This window comes from Typopeltis vanoorti, chromosome 4 (assembly GCF_054136105.1).
Source record: "Typopeltis vanoorti isolate ZY-2024b chromosome 4, IOZ_Tvanoo_1.0, whole genome shotgun sequence".
Classification (NCBI taxonomy): domain Eukaryota; kingdom Metazoa; phylum Arthropoda; class Arachnida; order Uropygi; family Thelyphonidae; genus Typopeltis; species Typopeltis vanoorti.
In genome coordinates this window covers 154,597,943-154,613,765 of record NC_143552.1, presented here as the reverse complement: position 1 = coordinate 154,613,765, position 15,823 = coordinate 154,597,943, and the positions used below count along the sequence as shown (strand labels likewise).

The 15,823-nt window shown below is 34.4% G+C and overlaps 1 protein-coding gene and 1 non-coding gene across 2 annotated transcripts in view; one reads left to right on the top strand and one right to left on the bottom strand.

Moving 5' to 3' along the window:
• Positions 1 to 14,528, top strand: part of LOC150107771 (beta-hexosaminidase subunit beta-like) — a 79,205-nt gene extending 64,677 nt beyond the window's left edge. The window contains exons 10-14 of the mRNA XM_090392042.1: positions 1,106 to 1,301; positions 9,985 to 10,075; positions 11,308 to 11,412; positions 13,315 to 13,390; positions 14,275 to 14,528. Coding sequence (XP_090248168.1) covers positions 1,106 to 1,301; positions 9,985 to 10,075; positions 11,308 to 11,412; positions 13,315 to 13,381 — 459 coding nt within the window. The 3' untranslated portion in view covers positions 13,382 to 13,390; positions 14,275 to 14,528. The remainder of the gene's footprint in view (positions 1 to 1,105; positions 1,302 to 9,984; positions 10,076 to 11,307; positions 11,413 to 13,314; positions 13,391 to 14,274) is intronic.
• TRNAK-UUU (transfer RNA lysine (anticodon UUU)) lies at positions 9,325 to 9,397 on the bottom strand. Its single transcript has one exon. It is a non-coding gene; the product is annotated as a tRNA-Lys (tRNA).
• Positions 14,529 to 15,823: the final 1,295 nt, after the last annotated feature.

Here is a 15,823-nt window from a genome sequence, read left to right as displayed (position 1 = left end):
TAACCCAATAATGTTTTTTTAATAAAAAATATAACAAATGTTAGGTCTTTAATTGTAATGTCCAAATATTTAAAGAGACAGAGCAAACACGATAAGCACTACGAACACTCTTCTACTGGCGTAAACTGCATATAAACAACAGTGGAACTGTGCGACGGACAGTGCCGTATTACGCTAATAGCTCGCATCTCACTATGACGTGCATATGTTTGCGCGCGTAGCACAGTGCTGCTAGCGTCCTTCGCCCTCCTAAGTGCTACAAGATGGATTTTTATTATTTTTTATAGAAAATAAGAGAATTGTATAGGATTGTTGATGATAAAACTAAATATTACAAGCAAATATAAATAAATGAATAAATATATTTATATATCGAGAAAAATTGGGGGTGCTGCAGTTCCGTAGTGCTTATGCACGATCCGCCCCTGGTTATAACAGAAATCAAGTGCTGGTATTAAAGAGTAGAAAGGAAAAGTAAAAGATAGTATGATACGTTGTAACTGTCATTAATCATTTTAATTTAATCATCGAAATGTATGAAAGGGAATAATAAAGATTATTGGTGAGGTATTGAAGTCCTAATCGAATGACACTGTAGCAGAAAGGAGAAAGGCAGTTGTCACTTAAAACAGATCGAGTAATCAGTGTGCTTTGTTTCGATCACATGACTAGGAGTGAAAGCTTACAGCTTCTACACTTTGAAGTACTCTGTTGTTGCTATGGTGACGACTCAATGGCTGGCATAGAAAATTCAGGTAATGTCCATTATTGGAGAAAGGGAGAGTTCGCATATGGCAATAAAAACACATTGGACAGCAGTCATGTTCTATTAATTCTGGTTTTTCTTCTTATCGTCTGTGATCAGTTTAACTGTATAATAATAAATAGGTAAGTGCCTATTAAATAAAATATCTCTGCTGAGATTAAACTATTCAGCAAGAAATATTAAATGATAAACACATAACTTAAATTTATGTGGATATTGAAATTAAGGTACGAATCAAATTGAAATTTGATTTGTAATATGCATCTTTTTTTAAAATATTTATTTAAAAAACTTTACTTTTGAAAGATTTTTTTCCATTGTTTATTACTATTTTTCTAGGCGGAAAGCGATACCATAGTTGAAGTATGGAAGGATAATTTTCAGGATAAAACACTGGAACCATGGGAATATTATATGCCTCGCGTAGCCAAAAAAGGGTACCAGGTGGTTCTTTCTGCGTGTTGGTATTTAAATTATATATCATACGGCCAAGACTGGAGAAGGTATTATGAGTGTGATCCAAGGGCATTTGAAGGTAAGTACATTCATTTTTACTGTGGATTTGCATTAAAAGCACAGAAAATAATTGTTTATACCATGAGCTGGCAATTTCTATTTCAAATATTAAAAACAAGATGCTTCGCTAAAAAACTTTTTATAAAGAATAGAAACTTATATCTACTCTACATATATATAAAAAGATAAGCCGAAATTTGAAAGCTTTTTATGTCACGTTTTTTATCTCCGGCTTACCAGCCCGGAACTCGGGGGGTTGGGCGCCGTATGAGCCAGGAGGGGCATATATATATATATATATATATATATATATATATATATATATATATATATATACTTCAAATATGACAACAAGATCTACTTACAAAACTCAGGTCTGGCTATGGGCAGCCCACTCTCTCCGATTCTTGCGGATATATTTCTCAACGAATTTGAAGGAAAAACTGTTAACTCCTTTCACTTTAAACCAATAGTCTGGTTCCGATATATTGATGATATTTTCCTCATCTGGGAAGACGGCGTCAATAACCTCTATTTATTTTTAGACCACCTAAACAAATGCCACGAAAAAATCTCTTTCACCCTCGAACTGGAATCGGATGACTGTCTTCCCTTTTTAGACCTCAAACTTACCAGATGTGCTGAGAACATTAAAATCTCAATTTTTAGAAAGCCTACTCATACTGACAGATACCTCCATGCTTCCTCCCATCATTATCCCCCACAAAAATGTGGTATTATTTCCACTTTAGCCCACCGAGCCAAATCATTACGTACAGAAGAAACAGAAATTATAAATGAACTCAGTTTTCTTAAAAAAACGTTTATTAACAATGGCTTCTCTCCAAAGAAGATTGACAGATTTCTTTCCCCCAGGCACTCAACTACTGCTGAAGATCCCCCTCCTCCAAGAGCCTTCATCTCCTTGCCTTACATCAGCTCTCTTTCACCAAAACTGGCAAAGATTCTCAAGAAATTTAACTTCAAAACGTGCTACACTACGCTTCCAAAACTTCGTTCATTACTTTGCAAACATAAACAGAAACATCTTCCTACTCAGTTTCCAGGAGTATACAAGATTTTGTGTGATTGCGGAAAGCCATACTATGGACAGACTGCCAAATCCATCCTTCTACGTTTGGATGAACACCGTAGAGATATCTCCTATAACAGGACTAGAGCTTGCGCTCTCTCTAGCCACGTTCTCTTTTCTGCTAACTCAGACGAAGGCCGCCAGCATATTGTAAACTGGACTCAAACTGCTAATATCCATGTGTGCTACGATGAACTGGAAAGAAAGATTGTTGAATCAAGAGAAATTTCTCTAGATTCCTCTCATATCAACAACAGCCTGAGTCACAATCTCTCGGACGTACACGTTGCTTCTGTTCAGTACTGGCGCACTCGCGACAGCGCGTAGTATTCGTTTGTATGGAACTCATACTTGCATTTTTTCAAACATGCTACTGTTTTTCACTTGTTCTGTTAGTACAATGTTAAGTCTCTGTAATTTTTTATATATTTCTTTGAGTATGATACCTGATGATGTTCTTGTAACGAAACTAGTAAACTAGTAGTATCTTGTTAAATATATCTTGCCATCTTTTCTCTCGGTAATAGTCATTAAACTTATTTTATATATATATATATATATATATATATATATATATATATATATATAGGATGGTTCAAAATTCTACATACAAATTTTGACGGGAGGTAGAGAACATCAAAATCAACCATATTCACACATAGGAATGTATGACCGGAAACGCCACCGGAAGGTACTAACAGGGACACAAAGAAAGATACAGAAATAACACAAGGCAGTAAGTCGTGTAAAAAAACTTTATTAGGCGTAACTGAACAGTTCAATAGTAGTTGGATATATAATATGGTAAACGAGGTGCATGTCTACCATCTCAGCGTTCGTAAAACGACGCATGTTCTTCGTACGACGTCGAAAGTTTGAATGAGGAAGCTCCAATTGCTCACCTGGAGCGCTGGCGCTCCACACTTTCCGGTGGCGTTTCCAGTCATGCTTTCCTACGTGAATATGGTTGATTTTGATGTTTTCTACCTCCCCTCAAAGTTTGTACGTGGAATTTTGAACCACTCTGTATATATATATTATTTTCCTTACAATTAAAAGTGTTCTTTTCGTATATATCATTCAAGCCTTTCAATAATAAACCGTTTGAGAGATTAATCTGAAGTTACTAAATACCGAAACTTGCCTGTTAATGTGCATCTCATTTTGCCGTTAAGATTGGTATTGCTAAAATTTAATTCAATAATAAAATAAGACTGGGATATATTAGCCGAAGATTTTAACGTCATTCTTATTTGAATGACGATTCTCGTGTCGGCCAATGAAATGCGCTCATAACAAAGAAATTACATCTCATGACCCCCCCCCCACACACACACACACACAATCTCTGGGAATTTTTCATTTTGTTTCATATACAAAGACATAAATCAAAATCTTAAATTTTCATTAACTGGAAAAAAAAAAAAGAAAGAAAGAAAGAAAATTGACTGAAATATATGCAGTAGAAATTTAGTACTAAACCTACAGTTTTTGTTGTGGTTAATGCATTTTTATTTTTTTTTATTCAAAATGTTAGCCCATTCAAAAAAAAAAAAAAAAAAAGGAACTAATATCAGCACCAGGCAGGAAAATCTCCAAACTAAACAAAATAATAATAATAAAAAAGAAATGTAAGTAAAAGGTATTGTTACTTATTTTATTTTATCCTTTCCTCTCCTCATTGATTTCTGTTTTACACGGCGAGACCTCCTCGACGATTGGAGGTTGTAGCAGCGTTTTATTTTCCCAGGAAATTCGGGTTTTTAATCCCAAGTACATCAAATCGGGCAGAGAACACAGTTTACGGACAGAAATAGTATTAGTGGACGGTAGTTGGCGTTGTGTATTGGTAGTTGTAGTGGCATGAGGAATGTAGACACAGGATTAACCATCGAACAGGCATTGACGTGTATAGACATCAATAATTACACGAGGCGGTTTGGATATAGCATGGGTTTGTGGAGTGCAGCTCCCTCTCGCGATGAGTCCTTGAACTCTTTGGAGATATCAAATAATAATAATAATAACAACAACAACATTGAGGACTAAAACTCTATGGCGATTTTCAAAAGAACAGTTAGGTAACATTTTTAATGGAACAAAAATGTTACCTAACGCAGGGTTGTGATTGATTACGGTGAGGTTATAATTGATTATTTAATGTTGCATGTCTTTCTCTCTTCCATAAGATTTTTTTTTTTTATTAAACTTGTTAAAATAAACATTACACGATAGGTAACAAGGGCTATTTACATATTATATATTATAAGTTTTTAAGTATATATATTTCAGAGAAAGAAACATTTTCCTTTCGGGTGTACAATACAGAATGCAACAAATGAATTAAAAATTTACAGTTCAGTTTCAGTCTGAGTTATCTTTCAGATGAAGCGTATTGTCGCCGTCAATCCAGAAGAGGGTACCAGTCGGATTCCACGCCTCTATGAATTTCGCGACAGTTCTTGTTTCTTTGAAGTGCTCAAGTTCCAATATCAGCCTGCGTTTTAGTTTCCGACGGAGGATATACATGAGGGTTTGTGCAGTTTCAGTGATGGATGGGTGCTGGTTACTTCTTGTCTGTTTTAGGTAGAAGCTGTAGATGACGGCCTTAGCGCAGATGAAGAGGAAATTGCATGTTCTGTGTCTGTTTTCTTCTGTGTGGACTAAATTCCAGTAGTCTTCTTGGCTGTGTGCGTAATTACAGGTGCTCGAGGCAGAATTCAGGGCATAGGTGATTATCATTTTGTTTGCGGGATAGGTCAGATATGTGTGTTTCAAGGTACCTGAAACGTCACAGAATAGACACAGATCCGTTTCTCTTAGCTGAAATTTGTAGAGCTTAGAAGGAGTTGGCAAGATGCTGTGTCATAGTCTCCACTGTATATTGGAATCTGGTTTGGCACATTTTGATTTATATGGCAGATCCCACTGAAAACTGTGTGGTATATGCAGCCTTGTAGATGAGAGTGTTAAGGCTGAGTATAAGAAGGGCGAGGATGGGGACACTGACATGAGGAAGTAGTATATTTTCTTGTAGTTGGAGGGAAGAATTGGAAGTGAGGCTTCAGATTGTACAAGATGAAATATTGGCCCCGAGCAGTTTCTAGAAGAAATACGGATTTCCTGAGGTGTAGCGATATCTGGATAGGCTTTTTATAATGGAGGCTTGCAGCTGTTGATATTGCTTTTCAGTTTTTGGGTTCTTCATTGGTAGGCTTGTGAATGCTTTCCACTTTAGGGTGTGGGTTAGGAGGTCTCCTATGACTCTTATTCCTGCCCAGTTCCATGTAGGGAAAAGAAAAGGCTGGCCCGTTGTGAGACTTGTGATGTTTCTGTTCGCAAATAGTGGTTCTGTAAGTACAGCTGATTCTGTTGATCCTGTGAGTGTGTGATGAAGTCCTGTGTTTTTCCATTGCTGTAGAGCAATGGAAAAACTTGTTATTAAGAACAAGTTTTTCCATTGCTTCCATAAGATAAGTGGTAGTCTAGATATCTGAATGTATTAACCTGCTGTATAATATCATCGTTGATTCAAATTTTGATTCTAATTGGGTTTCTGCCTTTAAATGTGATGACTGGTTTCGGAAGTGGAGATTTCCGTATTGTATGTTTTTTTTTTTTTTTTTTGCTATTTCTTTTAAGGAAAAGGCTGCTAGCTGTAGTTAATCTTCGTTATCTTCAATTAGAACCTGATCATCGACAAATAAAATTGTATCGATGTTGGTGTAATCATTTATGTGGATACCAAAACGGGTTGTTTCCCTCCACTCTCTTATAATATTATTAATATAGATATCAAAGAGGAATGGCGATAGACTACATTCTTGGCGGACACTTGCATTTATATTCTGTGATTCAGATTTTTGTGCGACTATCTTTATCTAAATTTAGTTATTGTTATATATATATTGAAAATTGCTTTCATTAACTGGTTAGGAATGTTGTCATCTCTTAAAATTTCCAGTAACTTTTTTATAATTGATGAATAATATATGGGTGGAATTCTTATCTTTTTTCTATCAGGAGCTTGAGAGTGAAAAAGGCTAATCCTCTATAGTTTTGACATTCATTAAATTTCTTTTTTTTTTTTTTTTTTTTTTTTTAAAGATGTGGACAATCATAGCATTTTGACAGTTTTCTGGTGGTAATTGGCCATTTAGGATCTTATTCATGAATTGTAGTAGTTTGTATTTGAAGTTGTCTCCAGAGCATTTGAAAAGTTCCATATTGATACCATCTTCTCCTTGGCTTCTATGGTTTTTGCATTGTTTAAGTGTTTTTATTTTATTATTTGCTGTTGTATAGTCTATAATAAATTTCGGTCCTGTTGCTGACCACATGAATTTATGAACGTCTTTGTGTTTGAACATTGTATTCATTATTCTTAGATTATTGTAGATAGAGAAATCGATTAATCTTTAGCACTTTCTGTTTTTTACTGATTCTCCGAAAGTTCTGACATGAGTGAGGAGCATACGAATCAATAATTCCATTTTGATTAAAAAAAAAAAAAACTGAGAGAGAAAAAAAATCGCATTTCGCCCAAACAGGGACTTGAAGCCTGGACCCTTTAGGTTAAAATCCTAAGGCTATACCGACTGAGCCATATTTTACTTTTTTTTTACTTTTTTTATTAACAACTTTATTATTAACTTTTGCAATTATTTACATCATAATGAATTATATATACAATATATACAATTGTTATACCATTATTTCAATCGAAGTTTCATTTTATATTATATCATCATGTTATAATGTAGTAGTTACATTACTGTTCTCTGAAAATGCCTTGACTTCCTTTACTTATAAACAGGGAATCTCATAACTGGTAGTTACATACACATTACTTTCTATTACATCAATTAAGGTATAATTCAGCTTTGTTAGCTTTTTTTTTTTAAGAATATACAGTTAATTATATTTACATACCATATATATAATTATATATCACACTTATTATATATTTAACAATCTATATATTCTACAAGATAAATCATATATACATCTGTACAGCGAAATAACATTCATATGCAATGAAGTAGGAGACCGATTGAGCCATACGGGCACTGAATTCTTTTACTATACATTTTCAATACTAATTAGGAATAAATTACCGAAACTGAGTACGTATTAAGGCTGTAACTATGCTTTCCGAGCTATCATATACGAGAGAGAGATAAACCAAGGTTTCCGACAGCGATGTCCCCTCTCAGCAACTCTTTTTAATATCTACTTAAATGAAATAATAATAAAATGGAATAAAAATTTACATCAAGGAATTAAACTTTCTCCAACAGTAAACTTAAACACTCTCCTCTTTGCCGACGACCAAATAATAATTACAAATTCTGAAGATAAACTACAGAAAGCTATTTTAGATCTAAATGAGATAGCCAAATATTATGGTATGATAATATCAACAGAAAAATAAAAAAAAACTATGGCCTTTAAAGGACAAGATCCAGCAAGAACTAAAATAGTAATAGATAACAAGATCTTAGAACAGGTGAATTCATTTAACTACCTAGGATGTATGATCACATATGAAAATGAAAAAGATATAAACGTAAAAATTGCAAAATATTTAAAAATAACAGGTCTAATTAACTCTATATTTAAACCAAACCTAGTTCAAAAACAAACCAGACTAAAAATATACAATACATTAGCCCTACCAGTCTTAATGTACGGAAGTGAAATCTGGACAATAAAACAAAAAGACAAACAAAGATTAATAACAGCGAAATGAAGTTTATGAGAAAAACTGCAAAGTATACCCTATTTGATCACAAAAGAAACGAAGAAATTATGAAAGAATTAAACCAAGAACCAGTAATTGAAAAAATTAAAAAATATAAACATAAATGGATGGAACACGTTCAAAGAATGAAAACAGAAAGATTACCAAAACAAGCCTTAAAGTACAAGCCATTAGGAAAAAGAAAACCAGGACGTCCTCTTAAACGATTCAACGATGACTTCTAAGGCCGGAACAGGCCATGCTAGGCCTAAATCCTTGATATGCATGATGATGATGATGATGACTATGCTTTCCAAATATCTTAATAATTTTTCAGTATATCGAAATAATCTTTAAACAAAATTTATTCTATAGGATTATTTATATCTGTCTCTCTAATAAATGATAAAAAGAGAAGCAGAAGGGGAAAAAAAAACATCTCGTAGACTTGGTCAACCTTTGGCCTTGTGATATCACCGTTCAAAATGGCTAGGCAAAGATCAGAGTGACTTTCTAGGTGAACTTGTTTTCTTTCTTTTTGTGATTTGAGCGCTAACGTAGATTACAAAAGTCAGATTTTAGACTATGTTTTACGCAAATAATAAACAACACTCACGCCAGCAACCAGGTGCGCGCGCATCTCTTTGGGAGAAGTTGATTTTGTTTCCCGCACAAAGTCAGGTGGAAATCTTAATTGAGTATTTTGGACTCGAAAAATGTGCAATACAAATTTAGTGCTACGCCTGCAGTTTTGTCTGTTTGTCAGTATGCAATTTTTGTTATTTTATTTTTATTATTTTGAAAATATCAGCCTATTCACGAAAATAACGAATGTCAATCCTATCAGTGAAGGCTCCAAAATTAAACGAGAGAGAAATTTAGAAATGCGTGGTATTGTTCTTATTTTATTTATTTATTTTCTTTCCGGCATTAGTTTCTGTTTTCCATGGCGAGAGATTCCTTATCAAAAGACCAGTTTTCCTTAACGAAACAAAGAGTTTACGTAATATCCCGTACAACCAATGCAAACCCATACTTTGTAGTTACTGTACGAAGTACAGTAACACACGCTGCTTCAATTAATAAATTGATGGAGCGTGTAAATAAACAGAAGTTTTAATTATAATTACTTGTTTTGAATACATGAAGCATAATTGTATAGACTATCACACTCCATAAATGAAAGGAAAAAAAAAAAAAAACATCCGCCCGAACAGGGACTTGAACCCTGGACCCTTAGGTTAAAAGCCTAATGCTCTACCGACTGAGCTATCCGGGCTACTTAGAAAACTTGTTAATTAAAGCTTTATGTATCATATTTTACAAATGAATCAGTTAATGAATTATAAAATTGTGTTCATTTTGTAGTTTCTTATATATTTCAATCACTTCAGGGTTAAGTTACGTGTCAATGAATGAAGATTTTCTCATTGTATGAACTGTAGACGTCTATTTAAAAGTATTCGAGCGATATTTATTTTGTAGGATTATATATACATATATATATATATATATATATATATTATATAATTATGTTATCTCGAAGACTGGCATCACTCCAGCCTTCGAGATAAGAAATTGAATCGAGAGTGATAATGCCGTAATCGTGGAAAGCAACCGGATCAAGAAGATGAAAATTTAAGAAAAAGCAATCAGGTGAAAAACAACAACAACTAAAGAATGAAGCTGACACAAGGAATGTAGTAAAGATGTGCCCTCCTATTATTTTTAGATTAAAATGTTTTGCATAGTGTCCCAATATAGAATGGAGGATGCTGTGTGTTTTTTACATGTATATTCTGTGTATCTGTTACATATATATAAACATCCTTTGCTAACTACATCAGGCATCTCTTTTGATTCCAGGCACTGAAGAGGAAAAAGACCGTGTGATAGGGGGTGAAGTGTGCATGTGGGGAGAATATGTGGACAGCACGAACCTTCTGTCTAGACTTTGGTAAGTGTGATTTCGTTAATGCAATTAAATCAGGTCAAACAATAAAGAAATGCCACTGCTCTAATTAATAAACTTTAGCCCAAAGAAGCCACATGAATCACAGGTTCAGATATACTGTGAAGTTATTATAAAACGTGAACATTAAAACTATATGTTGTTCAATGCATACATTTGTAATTTTTTGCCATAAACATGCTGTAATTTGATTTGTTCGAAATTTATAACACATTTTTTGTGTAATACGATTTATTAGTATGCCGGCAATAAATTTATGTCTACATTTGGCTGTAGTCATGAAAATTTTTCACATACATGTAAAAATATAGTTTATTATTATTATTATTATTATTATTATTATTATTATTATTATTATACGTGCATTTCTATAGAGTCAGAAGACTTATAGCCGGAAGCCCAAACTATCCACACAATATCTATCAAACCTCTTCTTGGACACATTGACAGACGAAGCTCTCACAACTAACTCTGGCACCAATTCCATTTCTATTCACCACTCTCCGAGTGAAAAATCTAGTCATCACACTCTTGTTAACCACACTCTTACTTAATTTCCTGGGACGACCTCTTGTTCTTCCATCACTGTTCCACTGCTGAAACATTTCCCCTGCGTCAATCTTATAAAAATCTTTCAGTAACTTAAATATTTCCATCATATCCCCTCTTCTCCGCCTATCAACCAACTTCTGTAACCCACAACCTCTCAATCTATCAATGTAGGAAGCATTCCTTACATCACTCACCGACTTGTTCACTCCCCTCTGAATCTTTTCTGCCACTTCCTCATCTCCAAGGAATTTCCAGGTGACCAGACCTGAGCACAGTAATCCAGTTGTGGACGTATCAACGCTTTATAAAGAGGAATAATAACTTCTTTATCTCTACATGTTAGCTTGTTCTTCAATCACCAAGTATCCTAAGAGCTATCTTGGACACTTTAGCATGCCCTCTGAACTTCAGCTCTCTGTCCACTAACACCCCCAAGTCCCTAGCCTCATCAATCTCTTGGATTATAGTTCCATCAACGTGGTACACAGCTGGTAATCTTTTAATCCCAAAATGCATAACTTTATACGCTTTTCCACATTGAACTGACATCCATTATCTTTTGCCCATATACATACTTATATACTGTACCTAATATACAGTATGTAAGCTGTCAAAAAAATAGTATGGTGCCGAATATATTACAGTTTGTTATTGTTTACTTGCAGGCCGAGAGCATCTGCGATAGCCGAACGTCTTTGGAGTCCTGCGCATGTCAATGACACGAATCACGCCAGTTTTCGTCTTGACGAACAGCGCTGTAGGATGCTCAGGTAAGTGCCCCTTTGGCTGATTCGAACAGTTCTTGAAAATGTGAAAAAATTTGGTTATAAAGATTAAATCTATAGAACATTAGCCCAATATACCGAGTATTTCAAAAGTATGTATACACACGAAAAATCGATGTGTTGTAAACAATGTGAACTTTAGTGAGTTTTAAAGCTACAACACATACAAGTCTTTATACGAAACTAATGTTCGTCCTTATCCTTCGCTCTGTCCGCACGGTTAGCCTAGTGGCTGTGCGCTTCGCAACCATATACCCGGAAAAGGAGTGTCATGGTTTCGATTCCCGTCGGTGACGTGAGGAGTTGAAGGATCTTCCTCAGCCATAGCCAAGTTAGCCGGTCTTGGGCGTGGACAGCAGGGTGTTTTCTCCAGTTTATCCTGGGGTTTTTCATCCCACAAAGCAGGCAAACCGGCCTTGAGAACTCAACATTACGGACATAGGATACACTGGGATGTAAGGGCTGATCACCTTATCCTGTGAACGGTTTGAGGTCCGATTATCGATTAACCTCCGACACCGCAAGGTAAAAGAGCGATAAGGAAGATGAGATGATCCTTCGCTCCTTCTCGTTGTACTATTTAAAAAATCTCCTCAATATTGTTCTTGCAAAATATCTCTCGACAGCTCTAAATGTCTTATTCCTCTTTCCTCCACCAAACTCTGCAGATAGCATTCTCTCTCTCTCTCTCTCTCTCTCAATAGCTATTTTTCTACAGCCCATGAAAGCGTATTGATTATCTTCCTATGTACCCTCTCTAAAGTGTCACCATCTCTTCAAATCCTAGTGACTCAATCTGAGCACAGTATTCCAGATGTGGTCTTCCTTGGATCTTATACAATTTTGGAGCCACTACCACCACAGTGTAGTCTGTTCTGTCTACATCGTTCTCAGTGTTTCAGCAATATCTAGGATTGTATTTAACACCTTTATAATATATCTCTTGATCGTCCCATTTTTACGACTACCACAAGATCCCGGATCTCCTACACTTTCTCCAATATACTTTCACAAATAAGCATCCAGTGTCCCACCTGTAGATCCAAAAGCTCAAATTCAGGATTAACAATTTTAAGTTAGTATCCCATTCATTTTTTTTTTCATATTTCCAACTTATCCTAACCTTCCTGAAGAACGACGACATAGGCGCTGTACTTGATAACCCTCCTATCTTCACATTATCTCTAAACAACTTGAACTTCTCTCTGCAGTCGAGAAACAATATCGTTCATAATATTTTTTTTTCATAAATTTGGTTGGTTATGACTATCAGGTATTAGAGTAGAAATATTTTTTGAACTCCTACAACTAAAGAATCTTTCAAGTGTACGAGATGTGTACTTGGAAACGTAATGGATGCTGAAAGACTTGCATGCTTGGATCAATGTGTGGCTAGTAACAAAAATGAAAAGGGTGGATGCGTTCTACATTTTGTTCTGATGATGTGTGCCCGTTATTTATTGCGAATGACATTCAATTTCGTATACTGGTTACCACTGCGTTAATCAGTTTTTCACTGATTAAAAAAGTCTAAAGCAGAATTAAACAAAATTTAATTTTATTTAATTATCTTTGAAAAGATGAAGCAACATTTGCTGAAAAAACACCGTAATTTCTCAAGAAAATTGCACACACACACACATGTATATATAAACCCTTAAAATCTTCTACGCCGAAGAGATATTCTACTTCACTCCCACCCATTGAATGAGACGACGAAGTCATTTCCAATCACAACCTCGTTAAAAGTACGAAAATTAATCCCGCTTAGTATGAAAAGGCCCGAATACGATTTCGTTTGCGTCGCTTAGAAGCCTTAGATCATGTGTGGAGCAATATTAAGGAGAATATCTTCTGTGTTGTAATATTTTGAAAATGTTGTTTCAGACGAGGCATTCCAGCTCAACCGGTGTTGAATGGATTCTGCGGAGATTATGAATGGGACATGGATTAGCCCAACGAGGTAAGCGAAATTTTTGAATTACAACTTTATGTGAATCGTAGAAGCTACAGGTAACGGCTTAAAGTCGTTTTAAAACAAATATTATAGTACTACTTCTGAGACATGGGAATCATTTTATATTTCAAGAAAGGAAATATATATTTGGTATAAAGAACGACTGAGAAATAATTCTTATTAAATGTATTTTAAATATGCTATTGAGCTAGAAAGGTCTGAGTTCGAATCGTGTATAGGGAGCAAAGAACTTTTATAAGGACTTTTTAAATTAAAGTTAATTAACTGGTCTTATGCAGAGAAAAAGCTTTTCCTTTCCAAAACTGAAAATTTTCATTTACTAAAACAATTCCAATTTACAGTTATAACATTTCATACTGATTGTGTAAGTTAGGGTTAGGTACCAAGAAATGGTGTCACTTGTCTGCCTCTTTTCACCGGATGCCATTTAAAATTAGCGATAGCTTTGGTTAGTACCAACTATCTCTGATTGGGTACGGTTCAGGTTGATACCTCGCACTCTCTAAAAGTTAGATAGGGCTATTTCATATAGGAAATAAAAGGCGTTAGTGGATTTATATTTTTTATTTATTTATGAAGAGTCAAGGAATATAGAGAGAAATCAAAAGAACATCTATAGGATGGAAAGACCAGTAAAATTGGAAGACGCAAATACCTAATCCTTAATGAGAATATTTTTCTTTTATTCTCTGCAAAATCGGCAATATTAAACATCCAACGAAATGAGAACTAATTAATTTAAAATATGAAATGCTTCTTTATAAAGTCCACGGATTTCTGGTTATTAAATTTTTTAAAAAAAAGTCTTTATAAGTACTACAAATAACATTTAAAGTAATCAGTGATTTTTGTTTTATTATATTTTGCAGGTGAAGAACAGTTTGACATTCACCAGTGATTACTAAGAATAAAATAACGTTCAAGCAATTAAAGAGGGCAGCACTTTCTCGAAGGAAAGCAATCAAGTTCTTATGTGCTTTGAAATCCTTTAGGATTCTGTTTTGTTGAAGAACTAGACGTTGTTTTGAGTAACGTCTTAAAGAACTAGACGCGTTGCAGACGACTGTACGAACAAATAAAACTGAGTCGTCATTATTTTATAAACCACGAGATGTAATAAACATTTGAGGCGTCTGCAATTCTTTTTTTTTTCACTGAATATCTTCTTACAAAAGACAACGTGACACACAATGAGTATGTTAATTAGTGTTGGTATAATCTGTTACAATCAGAGCACACTCTCAAACGTAAAGAAAGAAAAATATTAATAAATATTAAGCGCCCTGAATATTTCCTGGAAGAAAACCAAAAAAAGCGCTGAAATTGCATTAAAGAAATTACTACAAATAGCATTTCAGCCTGAAAATTACTTCGGGAATAAAATATGGAAGTAAGGATATGGAGTCATTGAAATAAGGATATAGAGTCATGCATTATATTCTAATTCCAACGCATTTATTGGAATTAGAATATAATTCCAATTCAAAACGACAAATATTTTTGCTTTATATACAGTATATTATCTATTATCTTTATTATTCAGCCGCCATACATAGCGTCAAAAATATCGTAAGATGCCCGAAAGAACCACAAGCTGAACTAATGGCGCCATCTATCAGGTATGCCACAAACTGTCTAATTACATCTACTCTATATCTCCATATTAGTGATTGTCAACATGGCGATGTACTTTTCGATATTAGTATACTTCGTGACCCAAGATAATAATAAAAACGAAATTAGATTTAAATATAATGCAAATGAAGCATAGTTTATATTAAAATTAAATTTACATAGCATGGCAGTTTATTTTGTGTAATGAACACAAATAGAAAAATTTGTTTCATAACTGAAATAAAAATCTTTAATCATCTTTCAAATTCAACTTTAATCTTCTATCGAGGCTCTTGAAATTCAGGAAATTACTAAGCCTTTTTTTTAGGGTTGTTTTTCAAGTTAGCTGATGTTTGGAAAGGGCAAATATGGTTTTTATTCTCTCAGTTTTAACCCAACAGTCCGGATTTAGGACCACGAGATGGGAGCAGCTTTCTGCTCTCTCTCTCTCTTTAAAATATCTGATTCATTCGTTCGTTCATTCATTGACAGATTGAGCTCACTATCAGAGAAGATTTGAAGGACTTCAAGGCTGGTTAGTGAGGTCTAAAATGGCTCCTCCTTTTGGGAGTTTAAAGACATTATTAGGAATCATTTATTCTTCTACCAGTGATTTTCACTGCGATAAAATTTTGCCATTGTTCTCGAATGCATATTCAGAGCTACTGCTAATCTAATAAGATATCGCATCATTGGATTTTACACAACGGAAATTCAAGCTAGGATGTAAATACATTTTATTTTTATTTTAATTAAAGAAAAATAACAAACTATAAGTCAAACAACTAGAAACGAAATATTTCA